Consider the following 21,002-nt stretch of genomic DNA (forward strand, 5'->3'; position numbering starts at 1 on the left):
AGATATATGGAAGTTCTCTTTTTTTGGAAGTTCTGTTGAGTCCCACAAAGAATTCTGAAACCAGGTATGTAATTCCGAAGGAGTTAACATTTTGTTAACTATTGAGTCCGCTGGTGGTTTTTTACTTCTAGGAATGAACATCCTCTAATTCTTGAGTGTTAGGTTTTCTTCACCCTTAATACAAGCTTTCAATGATTGTGTTAATTATTAGACTCCATATTGGGTAAAAGTGCTTGGCACAGGAACCAAAACTTGGAGAAGTCAAATTTGGAAATACGATTAAAAGGGGGAAGGGATTGCTGTAACACAGAACTTCTTGTCTCCCTCTATTGAGTACATCCCGGAACTACAACAACTGTCCTACAAACATCATGGATATACCCAGTGTGGCTACGAACATTAATCTGAAGAAATCATGAGTGTGTTGGAATGTTTTTACAAATTCTCATAAAAACTTGAAATTTGCAGCTTCCTAAAATATTTAGACTTTTTCTCAACCCTTAGCCCTACTCTGAATTCTGCCAGATTCACTCTTTCAGGAATTTTGGAGCAGAGCCGGCTATCTCCGCAGTTTTTCCTCACACACAATCACAGGCGCTTAAAACTACCACCCGTAAACTGACAACACTTTTGCTGAGAAGCAAATGCCACACAATCAATAACTAATACCTTGAATAATTGAGATATTTGAGGCTACCTGAGCAAACCAGCAGAACAGACATGATCAACCCTGGGGGGAGAAGACAGTTATTTCTGAGAAATCCAAAGAAAGATGGTTGTTACCTAGAATAGACTGAACATACAAGGAGTTTCCCTTTCCTGAAAAGTAAGCTTGGTTTAAAAATTTACCCACCCACCGCTTCCCTAACAGAATCAGTCCAGCTTTTTAAGTATCATGGAGCATGTTTAACTGGCAACCTTTAGCAGTGAATCTCTTTCCGCTTTTGTCTAATGACTATGTGTTAGCTTGTTCCAAGAGCTTCCACTGGCATCTCAGGGCCAACTCGACAGCAGGGGGCCGGTTACTATAACAACTGACAGCTCTCGTGAATTCTGAAAGGCCCCTGAGTAGCCATTTGGGAAACAGTTATTGAGCAAAAAGTTGCCTGGGATCGGCAGCATTAGCTGCCATGTGACCCAGATCTCCCAGCACAGGCACATGGAGAAAGAAAAAAAGGGGTGACCACCTCCAGGAACAGCTGGGGACCTCAAAAGACTCCCTACCCCCATCTCTTTTAGCATCTCAGAGCAAGATAGTTTAACACCACGGTGTCGTCATAAACTCAAACCCTCTGAGGCAAGCCATATTTTGGCACCACAAAATGTGCTTGAGTTCTCCCCAATGGCTTGACACATTGTCAGGCTTTGAAAAGCTGAACTGTAAAAATTATTCCTAATGATTAAAAAAAAAGTCTTGAAATATGGCCACAGATACGGGTTCCAAAAAGAAAAGAATGGCACACTCACCAGTTTTAAAAGAAAAAAATGATGCCAGAATACCTGTGGTCCAGTAACTGGTCTGTTGGTAGAAAAGATGGTGATCACACAAACCCACCAAAAATAATGACTTGGAAGCTCAGAGTTTTCCAGACTAGACAAAGTTTTATATAAACCTACCTTTTGATTCTCACTCTCTCCCTCAGCATAAGAGGACATTGAGCAACCAGGACTGACCCAGTGCCTTTGTACATGTAGAATCTTCCAGAAAAGAATCTGATTCTACCCGTTAACAGTGGACTTTGCTTTGCATAAAGGAAGGGCAGTTTGGCAGAGTTTGCCCTAAGAAATAATGAATGTGCCATGATCCAGTGCTTCTGGGTCATCTCCTACACAGTGACCTCTGCCTGGAGCACTTGTCCTTTTTCTTTCTCTTTTTTTTTTTTTTTGAGATGGAGTTTTGCTCTGTTGCCCAGGCTGGAGTGCAATGGTGTGATCTCCGCCTACTGCATTCTCCGATTTTAAGCAATTCTCTGCCTCAGCCTCCCAAGTAGCTGGGATTACAGGCACCCACCACCACATCCGGCCAATTGTTTTTGTATTTTTAGTAGACGGGGTTTCACCATTTTGGCCAGGCTGTTCTTGAACTCCTGACCTCGTGATCCACCTGCCTTGACCTCCCAAAATGCTGAGATTACAGGCATGAGCCACCGCACCCAGCCTTCTCTTTGTTTTGTAAAAAATACAGTCCAAACATTCTCTCCTCCGAGAAATCCTTCTTGGCTCCCTTTCCTTCTCACCTAACCCTGGCTGTGGTCAGAGTCCTTCCCAGAACACGCTATTTTCCTTGATCACTATTGCAACCCAGGGGAATGCAAAATCAACCACCCACAGGGGCCAAACAAGTAGGGAATAGCGGGGAGGGCAGAGACTGGCAAACTGGCAAAGGAGAGCCTCTCAAAAATGGGCTACCATGGCGCCATCCAGCCACCAACAACACAAGGGAATCTGAGAACACGTCGCTAAATTGTCCAGTTTATCACAAGCCAGACAACTGGGGTTTTTCATCAAATCTTTCTATTTTCTAAATAATTCAAGATTTTAAAAAACATGTCAGCTAAATAAAATTGGTCTGGAGGCCACCAGTTTTTGACCTCTATTTGGGATTACCTTTGTTTACCTGCTCCTCTCTTCCTCTAAGGTATGAGCCACTTAAATGCAGGAACTCTGTCCCCTCAATGGCTCTCCAGTGCCTGGAACTAACTAGATGCTTAAGAAATGTTGAATGAACTAACAAAGGAGTAACTAGGCCAGCCATAAAGGGTCTTAGGTCAACAAAAAACCCAAAACCCTAAGTCTGAGAAATTCTAAAACTTACAAGCTCTATGATCCTGGACAAGTCATTCCCCCTTCTGGAAACCGTTTCCTCTCTTGGGACAAGGATGATGCAGTCCCTGATGCCTTGCCTACCACGCATGGCTGTTGGAGGATTAAATAACAAGGTGTTCTTTGTATTAATTCAGCCATGATTGCTGGTTAACAGGGGCATTTCCCCTTTCCTACGTCTTCACAGTTACCTGCATGGGAGAAATCATTCTTATGACACCTGTCTCCTTTGTGACTTTGCTGGGGTGAAAAGGGGACAAACACCTATACCAAAATCCAGTCATCATCAAGTAGACCTGGAAGTGTCGGCCGCTAAAGCAGATGGGTGAAGAGCATGTGCCTGGGCTCACAGCAGCTCTGGTGTCATTGTTGCTACTGTGGCAGTACAGGAGGGATCTGTGTTCCAGTGAGGCACATGTGGCCAGTCATCCCTCAAGCAAGAGAGGGGTGTTACCACATGCCACTCTCGACTCTCGCATGCATCTGTTTGTTTGCCTGAGCCTCCATTATGCCAACACAAATCCCCCACACATTTGCGGTTTGCATCCCTTCATATTTATTACACTCTGTCTCCCACTGAACATCCAGGGAAGAAAAAAAATTGCAATGTCAACAAAACTCACTTGTTTTCATGAACAGCATTCTTAATGAGGAGGCACCAACACATGGCAAAATTTCTGAAAATCTAAAGATGGGACTTAGAGTAAAAGAGAGACCTTTTCCTATTTGCATATGTGGCTAAATTGGTGTTGACTGATTTACCACAGAATTTACAGATGGCTTGGTCATGTGCTGAAGTGAATCTACCAGATCAGAGTGTGAAATCCTTCTCATACCAAATTTTAACAAACCTAGGTCAGATGTTACAATTCCCACTTAGAGAGTTTCCAGTTTTCTGTTCCAGAATCTGCAGTTAGCTCAGCCCTATCTGAATTTGAGAAGTAAAGCTGCTCTATACTTTTGAAAGTCTTTTTCTAGGCTAGAGTTATGGTCAATAAGATATTAAACATTTAATATCAAGAAAACTAGCACTGATCAGCTGGGACTAAGACCAAATAGGTTATATTATTCAACATCAAAATCTTCTCAAATAATGGAGATGTAACTGAGTGAATACCACTAGTCAGCTTCCAGAACACTTGAAAATATAATTGGTTTCTGAAGTTTTCTTCCACATGATTTTGGCAAATCCAAAACAAAGGATGATTTATATCTGGCCTTCCAAACTAGTTTAGTCCCACCATGTCCAGCAGTGGAGACATCCCCTTTTCCTGGAGTGTCTTTTTGACACATAAACATGCACTATAAAAGTAGGCTATGGAGGGAAGTATATGCCACCAGGCATGCTACTCCTCCTCTGGACAAGATAACGTATTGGTTAACCCAGTGGGCTATGAAGTCAAATTGTCTGGGTTCAAATCCACAATCCACCAAAAATTAACGCTGTGACTTGGGGATGTCACATGATCTTACTAAGCCTCTGTTTTCTGATCTGCAAAATGAACATAACAATACTAATTATTTCCCAGGATTCGTATACTAATTAGGTGGGGGTATAATCTGCTGAGCATATGTCTAGTATGGTACATAGTCATAAAAGGTTCGTTGCTTGGCCAGGCGTGGTGGCTCACGCCTGTAATCCCAGCACTTTGGGAGACCGAGGCAGGTGGATCACCTGAGGTCACGAGTTTGAGACCAGCCTGGCCAACATGGCAAAACCGTCTCTACTAAAAATACAAAAATTAGCTGGGCGTGGTGGTGGGTGCCTGTAATCCCCGCTGTGCGAGAGGCTGAGGCAGGAGAATTGCTTGAACCCAGGAGGTGGAGGTGCAGTGAGCCGAGACACGCCATTGCACTCCAGCCTCGGTGAGAAAAGTGAAGCTCCATCTCAAAAAAAAAAAAAGGTTTTTTGCTTGAGAACCTTTAGATATACAAAGCCTTTTCAGATATACAAAGCCATTTCAGGGGTGAGATATTGCTCATCAGAGCAGTAAGAACTACCTCCTATGCAACATCTCTCAGGATTACAGAAAAAAAAAAAACAAACGAAAAATATCTTTGTAATACAATTCTAAGCAGATAGAAATGTCTTGCTCTTAATAGCTATGCTATTCTACAGCACAACTAATAAATAAGTTGCACCCCCTAGCACACTGACTGGACACCGGGCACATAGCTCCTCTCCCAGCATTAACCTCAAATTATGTAAATCAAAAAGAAACCTTCCAAAAATTTTCCTCTTCTCTCTGAGTGGCAGCAGCTGTGCTGCTCCAAGTCTTTTCAGGAATGTCAGCACATTATTGCCATATAAACAGCTTGTCTTGGTAAGGCAGGGGATGCGGAGCTCTTGGAATGCAGTATCTGACTGTTGCAATTCAGAAGGTATGTTTTACTACCATCTTAAGTAAAAAGACCAAAATGGCACACTGCGAAAACTTTTGAATTGATTTTTTTCCCTTATTTCCAATAGCTCTGAACCACTGCCTGCTTAATATGGATTGCAATATTTATAAGGCACACAATAGGGTGCCGTTAAAGCTGTAACTGTTAGTTGATTTTATTTTTATTATCTGCCTCACAACCCTGCCCCTTGTCCAAAATCACTTTGCGTACATTTCTTCCTAGTTTTATAGCAACTTCTGTGTTATTACAGATTCTGGTTCCTACAGCTCTTCAAGGCAGACCTTTGCGAGGGACATTCAAGGGAGAACTATAGCATCCTACCTGAAACAGCTCAGCTAAAAACATTTTAGAATAAATGTCTCCCCACAGATCTATGTTGCTGCCTATAAAAACACTGCTCAAATAGTCCCCGATGAGACTGATGTCTGAGGTCTCTCAGACATACAGGTATCCGAGGTTTCTGCTCATGGTTTTTAGTTTCAGCCAAATTTTAAGTACAGACTAATGATTGGTCTCCAAAGTTCTCCCTTTCAGGAAACACATACATAATTCAATGATACCAATGGGTTTAAATATTTAAGAATACTGTGGCAGTGCTTAGCAAATACCCACGTGTTCCCCCTACCTCATCTGTGTCCTTGGGGCTGTGTGACCATCTGTGGCCAGTGGTGAATGAAGGAGTGAAGGGTTCCACTTCTAGGCCAAGCGGTTGAGAGCTTGGTGCCTCCTCAACTTCTCTATCCCTGCTACACCAGTTTGGAGATATGTGTTTCAGAAAGAGAAACCACTAGTGGAGGAGGGCTGCTCAACCCTGTCAGACCTCACGTGGGTGAGAAATAAACCTTTGTGTGTTATTAAGCCACTGGGCTGCTGGGGTATGTCTGCTGCAACAGCAATGAAGCTTATTCTAATACAGCCAACCTGGAATTAATGAGGCTGGCCACTGGGTTTCAGAGTTGTTTCCTGGGGTTGCGGGTGGGAGTGGGGTCATGTCTTTAACCCAGTTATTTAGGAATGTCCTCCTCTGGAATTGCCTTTAAGGCCTATTAGGAGCATCACCCAAACCAATTTCATTAACATTATAGTCACCCCTTTCCTTTTTTGGCCCAAAGTGGTTCTGCTCAGTTGGTTAACCTACATTTATGCTATATTTAGCTCCAAACAGATGAGTTTTGTCTATTTCTAGGATAAATACTTTGCACAACTGAGATCCTTCAAAAGAATGAACTCTAGAAAGAAATTCCAAAAGTTATTTTCAAGCATGTTGTATGCAATGGACATGTTGGAAACTGTGTACAGCTATACAATGTGATGACATTTAAAGGACAAAATTCATTTAGATCTGTACATTTGATTTTCCTTATTAAAAAAAAAACTTCATTTGAGGCATACCAGGACCCAGAGTTTTATTTTCCATTTTTCCCTAAAGTCAGATCTGGTATAATGCTACCTGCACATTCACCATGTGCCAGGCACCAGGACAAGCATTTTCCACAGCTTGCACTGAATCCTCACGTGAACTTGTGGCCCATTTCTTAACTATATTTTGCAGATGAGGAAACCGAAGTTGGTGGAGAAGTCTTTGTCTAAAGCAGTGTTTCTTGACCTATTTTTCATTGGCACTTCCTCTAAGGGGCCCTGTTAGACCCCCCCCCCACAATTGCCCAGTGCCAATTTTAATACCACGAATGCACAATGCTATTTATGTATATGTAAATCTGTGCTTTATACACAAAATAAGTTTATAAAAATCTCCCCAAAACAAATTCACACCTTAGAGAAGACAGCACTGCTGGTAGGAACATATGCTCCACAGCTGCACAGATAAAAAGTGTGGTGGAATGTGGCTCCAAATCCAGGCTATGTGACTATAGGCCCATGTTACAGTCTCTAGACACAGCAGTGTTTCTTTCTGATCTTGCCCTCCTGCAGTTTTGGCTCCTTCAATACCTTCCCATCATCCTCAGGATATGGTACATCTCCCTTCGATGAGGCCCTCATGATCCGGCCCTTGCTGTCCCCACACTCTGCTCCAACAACACTGAGCCACATGTATCTGCTTGCAGTAGGCCAGGCTTTTTCTCCCCAGCCTCATTCTTCCACACCCTCTTCACCTGGCTGACAGCTGGTTGTGCTTCAAGGCCCAGGTCCTTCAGGGAGCTTTCCCTGACCCCAACCCCCATTCCAGGTTGGGCTGAAGCCCTTCCTATATGCTGTTATAGCAACTTGGATTTATCCTTCTCCAAATACTCCCCATACTCGATTCTATTTACTCATCTGCCTCTTCCAATGGACTGTGAGGGCCAAGGGATCTCATCTCTAAATCTCTAGGCCCACCAGGATGCATGGCAGGAACTCTGTAAGCATTGCATAAATAATAGGAAGCTGAAAATGGCTCCAGTGCACATGCAATAGAAACAGCTTTATAATTTTTTAAGTAACAGAATACTTAGCTGAACCTTCTACTCACTTTTTTAGGTCTTGATGGTCCTTTGGAAAGCCATCCCTTGTTCGGCTTCGGTCCAAGGTTTTGATGGCAATGGCACTGATCCTACTTCTGAGCTCCAGAGTTAAATATAAGACCTAGGCCTGACAAGAATGTTCCATCCTTGTGGCCACCAGACGACTCCGGGGTATGGACAAATGACATAAGTCAGTAATAAGAGATGCCATGTTGGGACTTAAGTGGAACTATTAGAGGAGAAAGATTCCCTTTGCACTAGGGTGGAGACATGTAAGTCTAACATGGCCAGAGGCTGCTCTGTGGAAACAGGCAGAGGGCCTGCTTGAGCGAGAAGACCACACAGACAGCAGATCCCAGAAAGTGAGGGCAAGAGAAACACAGACAGACCAAACCAGCCAAGTCCTGATGTTCCGTCTTACAAATTCAGCCAGGCCCAATGCTCCTGAACTTCTCAATTCCATGAATCAAACTTATTTTTCCCCCTTGAGCTTTAAGGCATTTTGAAATGGATTTTTGTCAACTGCAATAGAAAAGGGTTCTGACCAACACAGTGGGTGATGATATTGCCAACTATTTGGCCCATAGCAGGCTTTCAACAAATGTGAGTTCTCGTTCTCTTCCTTGGTCAAAGAATGTGTGTCAAATAGAAAGGACAGTGATAGTACCTACCGTACAGATCTGTTGTGAGAATCACATGAGATGGTGCCACCAATTGCTTGGCACAGTGCCTGGCACTCAAAAGGACTCACTGAACATTAGTACTAACACCATTGTACAGCAGGAGACTTGGAAGAGACAGAATTCAGAGACCCTGAGTATAGTTTTCCACTATTTCATGAACCTATTAAGTTGTAGTATCAACAACTCGGAGAAAACACACTGAAAAATCAGAATAACTGCAGAGGGCCATTCCTTGGTTGTGGTAGAAAATGCTGCCACAGTGAGCAGGTTTGAACCTCCCGGTGCCAGGCCTGCCTCCTGAAGAAATGATCCAGAAGGTTTTGATCCGCCTCAATGCTCTACTTATGTCAAGTCTGTTTGCCAATCATCCAGTCTTACTGTGCCTCAAAAGGCAGAAGAAAAGCACTGTTGTTCTAGCTAAAAAACTGCATTGCCAAAGGGAAACACACGTCTCCTCTGTATTTACCAATTTTCTATGTGAGCTCCCCAATGCTTCCTTCTTTCGCATTTATAATAATTTGTAAAAAGTTGGACAGAAAAAAGGTCCTTGTCCCCTCTAGGCTGTATGCTTAGCCAACTCATTCATCCTAACACTAATTTAATTTTACTTTCCTTGCTCTATAAGAATTTTCTTCTTCACACTCATTTTTTGTGCTACTGGGATTAGGAATTTGGTAAAAGCTCAAGTCCAGACTCTGTTGGATGAAGTTTAAAGCTCTGGTTACTTTAAATGAAGCTTTTGATGAAATATATGCATACATGTATAATAAACATCATAAAAATATTTCAGACAGGAAATATTAAGATATTATTCTATTCATATTTTCCATTTGGACTCACTGAGATTTTCAGAAGTATAAACAGTTGTCATTTTCTAAAGGGAAAATACATCTTGAATGGAAGGATTTTAAAGCTGTTTACTACATGACACAGCCCTTCCCTATAAGAAACGTGCAGTAAATACTCATGTTTTGGCCGGCTGGGTATTGATGCCTGTTTGGCCCCATGGTCCTTCTTGGTCACTGTGATCCATTTAGGGGTGGGTAGAGGAACCAAGGTGGGGCAGTCAGAAACAATCTGGAGGGTTTTGCCAGAATTGCTGGGTACAAGGTGTTTCTGTATGCTGTGGCAGCTGTGGGACTTCTCTGCTCCCCTGTGGTGACAGCCTGAGACTAAAATCAAACAGTGCTGAGCAGAGTCACAGGATACGCATGCTGACCTTGTTAACCTCACTTGATTAGTTAAACTCACACTAGGTGGCCTCCAATTTACCAATGGGCTTCAAACATATCTGCACAATACTTTTTCCTAGAGAAGGGATGACATGAAGGTGAGTCTAGCGTTCCTATGCTCACCCCAAAATACAACATACTTCATAATCTTGCTGGTCTGCAGCACTAAAGGGCTTATGGTTGCCGTCAGACGCCTGAGGAAACCTGAGATGACCTCCTTCCTTATTCTCCTGTTCCAGCCAATTAGGAACAGACCCAATCTGCCAGCAGATTCTGTTGCTCCCACCTTCAAAACAGATCTATACGCAATGAATTCTCACCACCTACACTGCTACCCTCATCTGAGACACAATCGTGTCCTTCTTGAACTAGTCCAGTGGTTTCCCCGATGGTCTCTGTTTCTGCCCCTGCTCCTCTTCAGTCTGTATTCAACGCAGCAGCCAAGTAATCTTCAAGTCAAATCACATTCTTCTGTACCAAACCCTACTCATCTTCGAGTGAAAGGCAATGCATTAACAATGGCCCACAAGGCTGTGCAACATGACCCGATCCTGCTCTACCTTGTTTCTTTCTGATACCCTTTTCTGCCACCTTACCCCTGTCCTCACGTCTCAGCCCCACTGACCTCTGGCTGTTCCTGGTACACACCAGGCATGCCCTTGCCTCAGGGCCTTTGCATGTGCTGTTTCCGCTACTTGGAACTTGCCCCAGGTGGAGCCCATTTGGTTCCCTCCTCCTTTAGGTCTTTGCTCAGGTATCATCTCCTTGACCACTCTGAACACTCCTGCTAGGCCCCCATGGGCCCCTCCCCTTTCCAGATTTAAGCTTTCTCCATTATCCAGTTACCACCATCTTAGAAATTACATGTTTTAGTTATTTGCTTTGTTTATTGCCTGCCTCCTCCACTAAAATGTAAGCTCCATGACAGTAAGGATTCTTATCTGTTTTACTCACTTCTTCAGAAATCATTTTTGTCTAGAAGACTGGCACAAAGTATGGGCTCAAAATTGAGTGAATGGAAAGAAGGGAGGGAGAGATGAAAATATGACACCTGTTTCTCACTGGTGAAGCCTGTCAGATAAAGGGCAGAAGCCTCCTACATTAGTCTGAGAAGTGAAGGCACCCAGGCCAACCGAGTGGGCTTGATGGAGTTGCTCAGCTGAACTGGCTGAGACGGTCCGGCTGAAAAAACACAACTTCTAAACAGGGCTGCAACCTGGCTTCCCATGAGAAGCAGTGAGAATCTGGATAGCTTACAATCTGCCATTTTAATCTTACATATATTAAAAACCACATAATATGCTAAATGTTTTTCTATTACCCAATTTAATTTTCAGTGAAAGACTATGAAAAAAAATTCTAAGGTAAAGAGGAGTTATTATGTGACTACAACAAAGTAAAAAGCACCATCTCAGAAAAACTGCAAATGCTATGACTTGTTAACTCATTTTGCTGGTTCTGAAACTAACAATCAAAGTGGACATGGGATTTGGATCTAGAAAAGTAGCAGAGCTGGGATCTTAACTTGGAACTCCCTGGTTCTCAAACAAAAACCTCTTTGGTACTAAATCCCAGAAGCTTACCATAAGTGCCTTGACCTCAAAAGTGGATCTGGCCCTGCCATCGTCTAACAGAGACAAGATGGCCTCCCAGGTGGCAAGACCAGAAACACTTAAGCTACTTCACCTTCCTGAATGCAGAGGCCGTGGGATTCCCCTCCCGTGAGCAAAACCTGGCCAGCATCTGGCCCCCATATCTACGCTGTAGGTGCTGCCTGGCTTACCTCCAGTAAACGAGCACAGCAATGAGAAGGATGAGGCACACGAAGGTCAAGGCTGATACCACAATCAGAGGGATGATCCACTCCATCCTCCCTGGAGCAGGGCGGCTTATCATTCCAGAGGTGTTTTTTTCCGCTGCCAAGAGAAATCATCCCAGTTAGAGGACAGAGGTTAGTGGAGGTGGGAGCCAGAATTGATGCAGAGTTCTGTTCCAGTTTTGTGTGGTTTCTGGAGAACTGGGCCACTTGCTCTGAGCTGCCCCATGACAGGAGGGGCAATCTGCAGCCCTCACCATTTCCTGCCCCATCCCAACCCACACAGGGCCTCTTCTGTGGGCTGCATTCTGTAATTGGCAGTTATATGGATTTATAGATAGAGTTGAAGGTGTTTTTAGACAGCTGTACAGAAGACACAGACATTCCAGCCTTACCCCAAGAACATGACCGACCCAGAAGAGCCTTTGAATGTGCTGAGGACATGTGCTGAAGTCTCAAAGAAGCAAGGGTGGAATGGCTGTCCAAGAGCCTCTCAGGTTCTCTAGTGCAAGGGCGGGAGGGCTGGCATGATGGGTTTCACTAGGGTAACTAGGAGAACTGGCTGTGACTACGATGGCCATCTATTCTTTGCTGCTCAGCATCCCTTACTCCTTCCTGTAGTAACAACTACACCCCGATTCAGCTTTGGGAAACCACCTTTCCCTAACAGATACAGTCATGGTGGGACAATCATCGGAGTGTGGGGCTCCCTGCTCTGGTCAATGATGTAGCACTCAAGCCAGGACAACGACGTCTTGCCCTAGAATTTCAACCACTGACTCTAAGACTGAGCAACAGCACATGCCAGCAGGAGCACCTAGGTGCTTCTGTCCGTGGGCTCCTACCACCCAGATCCCCAGAGATCCTGTTTTTCCTAAAATACGCTTCTCCAGTTTGTCCTTTGATCCTATCACCTACCCTAGATCCTTCCAAAAGCTCCTATTTTCTTTCCCAAAGACAGGAAGCCATACCACACCCTATTCCCAGAGCACGTCTGTAACCAGCAGCCACAATCTAAAGGTTAGCAGGGAAAGCTTGCCAAATAGTTCAGGATTCTCTCTGGTCGGCCAATACCTGTTAACCAGGCAGCTCCTTCCTCCACCTCTCCAGGCCCTAAATATCTTCAGAAGTCCCCAGGAGCCTCAGCAGAAGATCCTATCTTCCCTTCCACTGTGAAGAAGATGCCTGGAACATACCAGGTGGCCCAAATGAAGCCCCGGTTGGGATGCTGGGGCTGGGAAGAGCACAGGTGCACAGAGGCAAGCAGCGAAAAAGCAAAGGTTGCCTGTGATCACAGGGAGAAGCCCCTTAAAAAATCTAACACTGGCTGCAGGCTGACTTGAGCCCAGCAAGGATTCCTCCTGCACTGCAAAAACGAGGCCAGCATTCAGCCAGCCCGGAGTGTCCCTCTGCAGGATGGACTAAATGCAGAGCTAATCAGGCTGAGTTTCCAGGTGAAAGAAGGTAGGCTGAGTAGGGAAGAAAGAATTGGCTATGGGAGCAGATTTTTAAAGAGGCAAGACTCCCGAGTCAGGAAGAAGTGTGTTACGATGCGTTTCACTGGATTTCCTCTAACGCGTTTTATGTGGACCACCTCCTTTGTTTCAGGCACAGGCCTGTGATGCAGACAGGACCTGATGTATCCTCTGCCCACAGGTAAGAAGACGGAGTCAAGTAGGCGCAGCACACTGATTAAAAACCTCCACAGATCACTTTGCCATTTATAAAGTGCCTTCCTAGCTGTGCCTGCCCATTTTCCTAACTCCCTGCTCCATTTTTTCATTAGATAGGAGAGATTCTTACCAAGCCCCTCCTGTGCACAGGCCTGGTGCGAGGGGATGGGGACACAGCAGTACATCAGATAGTAGCACTGCTGTGCCCATGGGGAGGAATCTTTTAAACGGGGAGAGGTGGGCACAACAACAATTAGAATGCAATGAATGTGGCACCAGGGGAAGCACAGGGGGCCATAGGGGAATAGCTCTCCAAGCCCAGGTCTCCATGAGCTCCCCAACGAAGGCAAGTGTTGAAGGATGAAGGGGAGTTAGCCAGACAGAGAGTTGGGGAAGAAGGGTGTTCTGGACGGAGACCATCAAATCAGTGGGAGTTCAAGAATGAGAGGGAGGAGGACCCAGATGGGGAACTGGAAGGCAGATGAAGCCAAAGCCTTTTAGGCTGAAATAAAGAAACTGATTTTAGTCCTAAAAGCAGTAGAAACTCCTGCAGGGTTTTAAGCCAAAGCAGACAAAGATCAGGCATGCCTTCTTTCCATCAACATAATGCTTTTATCGCAGAGCTCTGGTGGCTGGCCAGAGGAACCAGAGTTGCAAATAAGAATAATTTTGTGGCGTCCCAGAAGGGGGTGGCCCAGCCAGGCAATTATCTGGCTGGTGGTGGGGGGAATCTCAAAGACCTGGAAGTCCTGTTAATGGAAAACAATGTTGGGAGGGTTGACGCTATAGGCTGCATGTTCAGTTAAAATCAGTATCCACTCTGTGAAGCCCTTGGGTACAGGAGGGACTCTCAGTGTCTTATTCCTCTCCTCGCTCCTTACGGAACAGGATTCTTGCCTGTGCTGCTACAAAGAATGCAAACTCCATGTCCTATTCATCCCAAACCACAGAAAGGAACTCTTGGCCAAAACAGTCCCTCACACTTATATCCCTAAACAATACCACTGGCAATACCACCTCTGTGGTATTTCTATCATTCTTTTTTTTCTCTTTTTTGAAACAGGGTCTCACTCTGTCACCCAGGCTGGAGTGCATGATCTTGGCTCACTGCAACCTCTGCCTCCCAGGCTCAAGCGATCCTCCCACCTTAGCCCTCCAAGTACCTGGAATTACAGGTGTGCGCTACCACACCTGGCCAATTTTCATATTTTTAGTAGAGACGAGGTTTCACCATGTTGCTCAGGCTGCCCTCGAACTCCTGACCTCAAATGATCCTTCCGCCTCGGCCTCCCAAAGTGCTGGGATTACAGGCGTGAGCCACCGCGCACAGCATATTTCAGCCATTCTAAAACCAGTGAAAAGTGACCACTCCAGAATTTCTTGGCCTTGGGAAGGGGTTAGGGAGTGACCATCTGGTTGTGTGGATCAGTGGCACATTATATCGTCCCTGAAGCCACAGGGGCATCTCTGTGTTGGTGATAATGTCTGTCCCCCTCTCCTCCTCTACAGGGTGAGTGTTCAGTTTTCATTAGATTCTCAGAGAGGTCCAGGCCCCAGAAAAAGTGAGAACCACCAGCACAGAGAGAATGAAGATCCCAAAGACAAGGCTCTTGAGTCACAGCCCAGGTCAGAGCTGGGCTCAAACTTGATTTCCACAATGGAGTCATTTCTCCCTCTGACATTTGGTGAAAGTGTGTTATAACTGGCGGGGGATTCCCATAGGGGGTTGGAGCCTATCTGAAATCCCACTGTGGACAGTCTCCAAATGGTAGTTTCTGTGCAGGAGCTCTCAGGTTGGCAATAACTTGTAGTGTCAGTGAGAGACCTAAGGAAGTTTTTCTGACAAGTTTCACTCTGACCTTGACTAATGGCAGGCAGTTTCATTGGCTTGGTTCTTCTACATAAAAGCCAAGCAAAAATAAGAGTGTGACTGAATTTTCATGTGGGGCATGATAAAGTTGATTTCATTTTCAAATTCACAATACTGCTTTGTCTTCCTGGTGCCAGGAACCTGGAATTGGATTCCATCTCCAGGTGACCAAGTGAAATCTGCTCCTGTCACTTTCCTAAGTAGCTCCTCATGGCCCTCAGGATACCCCTGAGTGGGGAAAGCAAGGCTCTTCAGGAGCAGGGCCTTCCATCCCCAACCCAGCATCATCTCCTGCTGTTCCCAGTCATGTCACGGTTCCAGCCACACTCACCTAATCAGTGACCATGCTGGGCCATGGTCCTGCCTCTCTGTCTTTGCCCCTCCCATTCCTACTGCAGGGAATGCCTTTCCTTTCCTGATGCCAGAATTCATCTTACTGATCCTTCAGTCCTGGTTCAAATGCTGCCTTCTCTGTGAGGCTTCCTGAAGCCGCCAGTTTGTACTATCTCTTAAGGGCAGAGCAGACATTATAGGTTCAAATCCTGGCTCAGCCATTTTCTGTGTGACTTTTAACCAATAACTTAAACCAGTTTGGACCTGGAGTTCTTCATCTATAAAATGGGATAAAAAGAGCCTACTTCACAGGACTGTTGGGGAATTCAATGAGAAGGTGCATGTAAGCACCTAGAAGTGTGCCTGGCAGCAAGCAAATGCCAAGTACCACCACCACCATCATCATCTTGTGTTACTCTTACTGCACACATCATACTCAATTATAATTGCTCTTTTGTTACTCTAGGTCCCCAAAGGCAGGGCTGATGTCCACCTATGTATGGAAGAACAGTTACAAAGCTCTGCCTCCTACTAGCTTTGCAACTTTGGGCAACTAACCTAACCTCGTTGTGCCTCAGTCTCCTCCTCTGTAAATGGAAGTAATAATATTGCATACGGCATTGTGGTGGGATGAAGATTAAATGGGTTAATGCATACAAAACACTTAGAATGTTGCCTGGCACTTGGTTAATGTTAACTATTGTGATTTTTGTCATCACCACCACCCCAACTTCGGCAACACCATCACCCGCCACCATCCTAGCAACAGCATCATTACTTATCATTACCACCACTCTCTTCCTCAGCACCCTCACACAGCAGCAGGAGACGGTGAGCGCTCACTGGGTGTTTGCTGAATCTGACTCCTCTCTGTAACATCTGAGTGTGTAAGTGGCCGTCATACAGAACTTCAGATGTACTGAGTATCAGCACAAAGGGCTGCCTATGATTGCTGGTAAAGAGCTAGAATCTCAGTTTGTCCTGAGACTAGACTGTATCATACTGCTTTTTCCCCCTTTTTTTTTGGTAGAGACACTTTCTTGATATGTTGCCCAGGCTGGTCTCGAACTTCTGGGCTCAAGGGATCCTCCTGCCTCAGCCCCCACTCAAAGTGCTGGGATTATAGGTGTGAGCCACTGTGCATGGCCCCCGTACTTCTTGCTGTGTCCTTCAGAAGAAATACCCGTCCTGCTCCCTGACTCAATCTGTGGCCCTAATAAAACAGCGAGCTGCTAGGACTACTAGAACACACAAAATGTGGCACTGAGTATACACTCATCTCATTATATGCCCTCAGACACCGACAATCCATGAGGCTAAACTTCCCCATGCCTAGGCCTCCAGAGACCAGAACATGCTGTAGGCCTTTCAGTACAACAGCTGCAATGTGCCACAAGATGGGCAATTCTGCACTCCAGACTCAGGCAGACCTGAGTACAAATTTTGACTTAGGCCTTTAAAGCTGTGTGGCTTTGGGTAAATGCCCATCTCTGAGTGTCTGTTCACTCCTGTATCAAAGGGAGACAAATGATAACACTCACCTCTCGGGGAGTCCTGAGGGTGAAAAAAGATCGTCTGTGTGAAAACAAACTGTGTAAGTTATGGCTACGTAACTTATAGGACCAAACACAAAATGAAATCATGGGGCCCATTCAAAAGTTATTAAAGAGTTTTGAGAAGGTGACAGTAGAGTATGAGAGAGTATGAAAGCAAGCACAGGGCCTGTGTGAGTGCACAGGCTGCCTGCTCATGAAGCTGCTCTGGATAAGTCAGGCACCAAGCACAGTGCCTGACACAGAGGAGGTGCCCAAGAAATGTTCATTCTTTTCTTTCCTTCAATGGAGCCAAGCAACAATGCTGACAGTATAGTAACACTAGACACTCCCCTCTGTCAGGAGCAGCACACTTTCACTCGGAGCTTTGCTGGTAACCTAGCTGCCTCCTGAAGGGTACAGCAGAACTGAGCTGCCCAGTTACTGGGGGTTTGCTTCCCTTCATGATGCCGAAATTGTGACACTAAGATAAGGACAGGACCTCTGGGTTAACAGCTCCTCCTCACCTCCATCTCTGGTTCATCCAGATGATGCAGTTTTTCCACCAGGACTAGCCCTTCAATTCCTGCCTGACTTGGGTTATGAACTGGCAACCCCGGTTTGACACCCCTTCCTAGTAGTTATTTTTTAATTGTGAGATAGCTACCAACATTTAATAAGCAAAGGAATTCAGATAAAAATCAGCAATGGTAGCTTCCACTGGAAATGTTCAAGATTGGCAACAAAAGCCTGAATTCCCACATGGCAAACATCAGTTGGAACCAAGCGGCAGACTCCCTTCAGACAGGGTGTGTCTCACTGGTTTGCCAGGGTCGTCACTACTCCCTAATGTCACACCAGACCAGCTTTCCTCACTCCCAATTCCCATTGCCAGCTCACTCTGGCGAGCCTAGTTTCAGTTTGCAAGATGGCACTCTGATCCAATGAGTCTGCAGAACAACACTAACTCGGGTCTTTTGAAAAGGCCTCAAAAACAAAAGTAAAAATCATGGTTTAATAAACTCACCATGATCCTGATACCAATAACCTGGCTCAAGAGAAGAGGCTCTTTCTGTACAAAGCAGCTTTCTCCAATTCTGTTTATTTTTGAAGAGATTTTATTTTTAGGCCAATTAGAAACTAACCATGCTGTTGCTCTGCCCATGTAACATAGTCCATTCTCCTCAGCACATTTGGATCTGTGTGTAGAAGATGACAATGAGGAAAGGAGTATCAACTGATACCCAGTACTCCCCCAGTGGATGTGATGTGCAGGTGAACAGCTACTCAGAGGGTGATGTGAGGCCAATTAGAGCCCAGACTCAAAGAATGAGCCTGCTCCTGAAATGTCTTCCCCGTGAAACTTGGAGCAAAATGCTAACGAACCCTCTCTGAGCATATGCAGGAGGAAGATAAGGTTAACAACCTCCCCACAGCCGTTCTTTCTCTCCGTACAGCCTTTCTTTCTCTCCATCTTTATTTCAGCACCCAGCAGAATCTGAGTAAAGTGCCTCCATTCTGCTTTTTAAAAAAAAATTAAAAAAAAAAAAAAAGAAAAGAAAAACAGTTTTCAGTGGCATATGTCATCACTGAATTAATGCTGTTTGCCTTTTACTGGCTTGGCTCTCATCCCAGTAGAAGCAAATAAAAACGGAGTACAATGTACTATAAATGCTACCGGCAGCAATACATCAGATGGACCCATCTGAAATGCCTCCTACCCTCCAGGAAGGGCTCAACTTCTGCTACAGGACAAGAACCGCTCTGGTGTCAAGACTAAAACTAGCTTGGATCCAAGAGGCCTCTATCAGGAGTAGGGAAGAGCAAGATTCTTTAATTTGCAAGGAAGATAAAGAGAAGGACGATATGCGTACTCATAAATTTATAGCCTGTTTCCATCGTGGGGAATTTCACCATATTTGTTCTGAGCCATACCACTCATTAAAAACCTCCCACATCTGTGAATTAAGGTGGCTGCTTTAAAAAAAAAAGTGGAAAAACACATAACACAAAATTTACCATCTTAACCATTTCTAAGTGTCCCATTCAGTGATGTTTAGTATATTCACACTGTTGTGCAACTGATGTGCAACTGGTCTCCAGAACTTTTTCATCTTGCAAAACAGAAACTCCATATCCATTAAACAACTCCCCATTTCCCCTTTCATCAGCCTTTGGCAACCACCATTCTACTTTGTTTCTTTGAGTTTGACTATGCTAGATATAGGTAGAATCATGTATTATTTGTCTTTTTGTGACTGGCTCATTGCACTTAGCATAATGTCCTCAGTGTTCATCCATGTTGTAGCATGTGACAGGATTTCGTTCCTTTTAAAGGCTAAACAGTTATTTCATTGTATGTACTATATGCCACATTTTGTTTATCCATTCACTCATTGATGAACACTTGGGTTGCTTCCACCTCTTGGCTATTGTCAATAATGTTGCCATGAACATGGGTCTACAATTACCTCTTTGAGATCCTGCTTTCAATCCTTTGGCCATACAGTTAACCCATCAACAACATAGGCGTTAGGGGTGCTAATCCCTGAATAGTCAGAAATTCATGTATAACTTTTGAATCTCCAAAAGCTTTCCTGCTAATAGCCTACTGTTGACCGGAAGCCTCACCAATAACATAAATAGTCAATAAACACATATTTGTATATTATTTGTATTATATGCTATATTCTTACAATAAAGTAAGCTAGAAAAAAGAAAATGTTATAAAGAAAATAATAAGGAAGAGAAAATATTTATATTTACTATTCATTAAGTGGAATTGGGTCATCATAAAGGTCTTCATTCTCATCATCTTTGAGTAGGTGGATGAGGGGAGAATGAAGAGGGGTTGGTCTTGCTCTCTCAGGGATGGCAGAGACAGAAGAAAACTCATGTATAAGTGGATATAAGCAGTTCAAGACTGTTTTTCAAGGGTCAACTGTATACCCAGAAGTAGAACTGCTAAATCATATGGTAATTCTGGTTTTACTTTTTTAAGGAACTACCATACTATTTTCCACAGGGGCTACACATTTTACATTCCCACTAGCGGTGCACAAACGGTTCCCTTCTTTCCACATTTCTGCCAACACTTATTTTCTATATTTTTGATAGAAGCCATTCTAACGGGTGTGAAATGATAAGGTGGCTGCTGTTTTTACAGGGCCACAAAATTGGCCTTTTATTTTTCTGGAGCCCTGACATTACCCAAACCACTGCAGAGAAATGATTGTTCATCAGTTACAAATAAATATGTTCTCCTGCAACAGGACACTGGCTCTGTGTTAACACATGTGGGCAGGATTAGAGCATCATTCGTTTCCATTTATATCACTGCCAAGAGTTCCTGTGAATAAGTGCTCCCTTACCATTTCATGCAGAGCTTAATTCACCAGACTCAAACAATCAAAATGATGGTCTGTCATCTCTATTTCAATTAGGTGGTGGGAAAGTGGGGAGGCATTTGATAAATCCTAATTTAATTCCAAGCCCCTAAAAGACGGCAAGTCCTAACCTATCAGACGGCCACTACTGACGGTTGCAATAGTACGTGGTTCTGAAATCAGTCACGGACAGAAGTTGTACACCAATCTTATACCAAATATGCCACCTGCTGCAACCTGAATTCTTGACTCCAACCTCTCTGGAAATCTAATTGTTCTCGGTGGGGTCTGGTTTTCCATACCATGAGATTTACCATCTGTCTTAATTCAAAGATCATTCAGTGGGCAATAGAAACTCCAAGGACCCACATACTTTCTGAGAAGAAACTAAACCATACTGGCAGCTGAGTAACCCCTTCGGCCTACCCTGAGCTCGTTCCCACGGATATGCCAGGAAGATGACAGACCACGATGAGGGTGGGCAGAATTATAAAGAAAACATTTCTCTAGAAAGAAACCTGACCAGCAAAACTAGCACTAGCTGAAAACTACTTTTGATAGTCCATCCAAGTGTCTGATGTAACTAATTTTAAATAAAGCATGCTGCAGTGCTCCCAATCCCTAGACAACTGAGTACTGCGTTCATGATTTCTGCCCGATCTGCATGAACCTGTACTGGTACTTATTTTTGTCTTTAAATTACTACTCTATTTGTCCTCAAGTAAACTTCTTCAATAAGGAAACTTTACATGAATACTATAAATCAGGGGTTCTCGGCCTTGGCATTAA

General features: G+C 44.3%; 1 protein-coding gene across 4 annotated transcripts in view; it reads right to left on the bottom strand.

Annotated features, from left to right (window-relative positions):
- Positions 1-21,002, bottom strand: part of PTPRG (protein tyrosine phosphatase receptor type G) — a 735,948-nt gene that overhangs the window by 67,194 nt on the left and 647,752 nt on the right. For all 4 annotated transcript variants that reach the window (XM_063661893.1, XM_054483420.2, XM_063661892.1 and 1 more), the window contains exon 13: positions 11,387-11,519. In XM_063661893.1, coding sequence (XP_063517963.1) covers positions 11,387-11,519 — 133 coding nt within the window. The remainder of the gene's footprint in view (positions 1-11,386; positions 11,520-21,002) is intronic.

Source organism: Pongo pygmaeus, chromosome 2 (assembly GCF_028885625.2).
Source record: "Pongo pygmaeus isolate AG05252 chromosome 2, NHGRI_mPonPyg2-v2.0_pri, whole genome shotgun sequence".
Classification (NCBI taxonomy): Eukaryota; Metazoa; Chordata; class Mammalia; order Primates; family Hominidae; genus Pongo; species Pongo pygmaeus.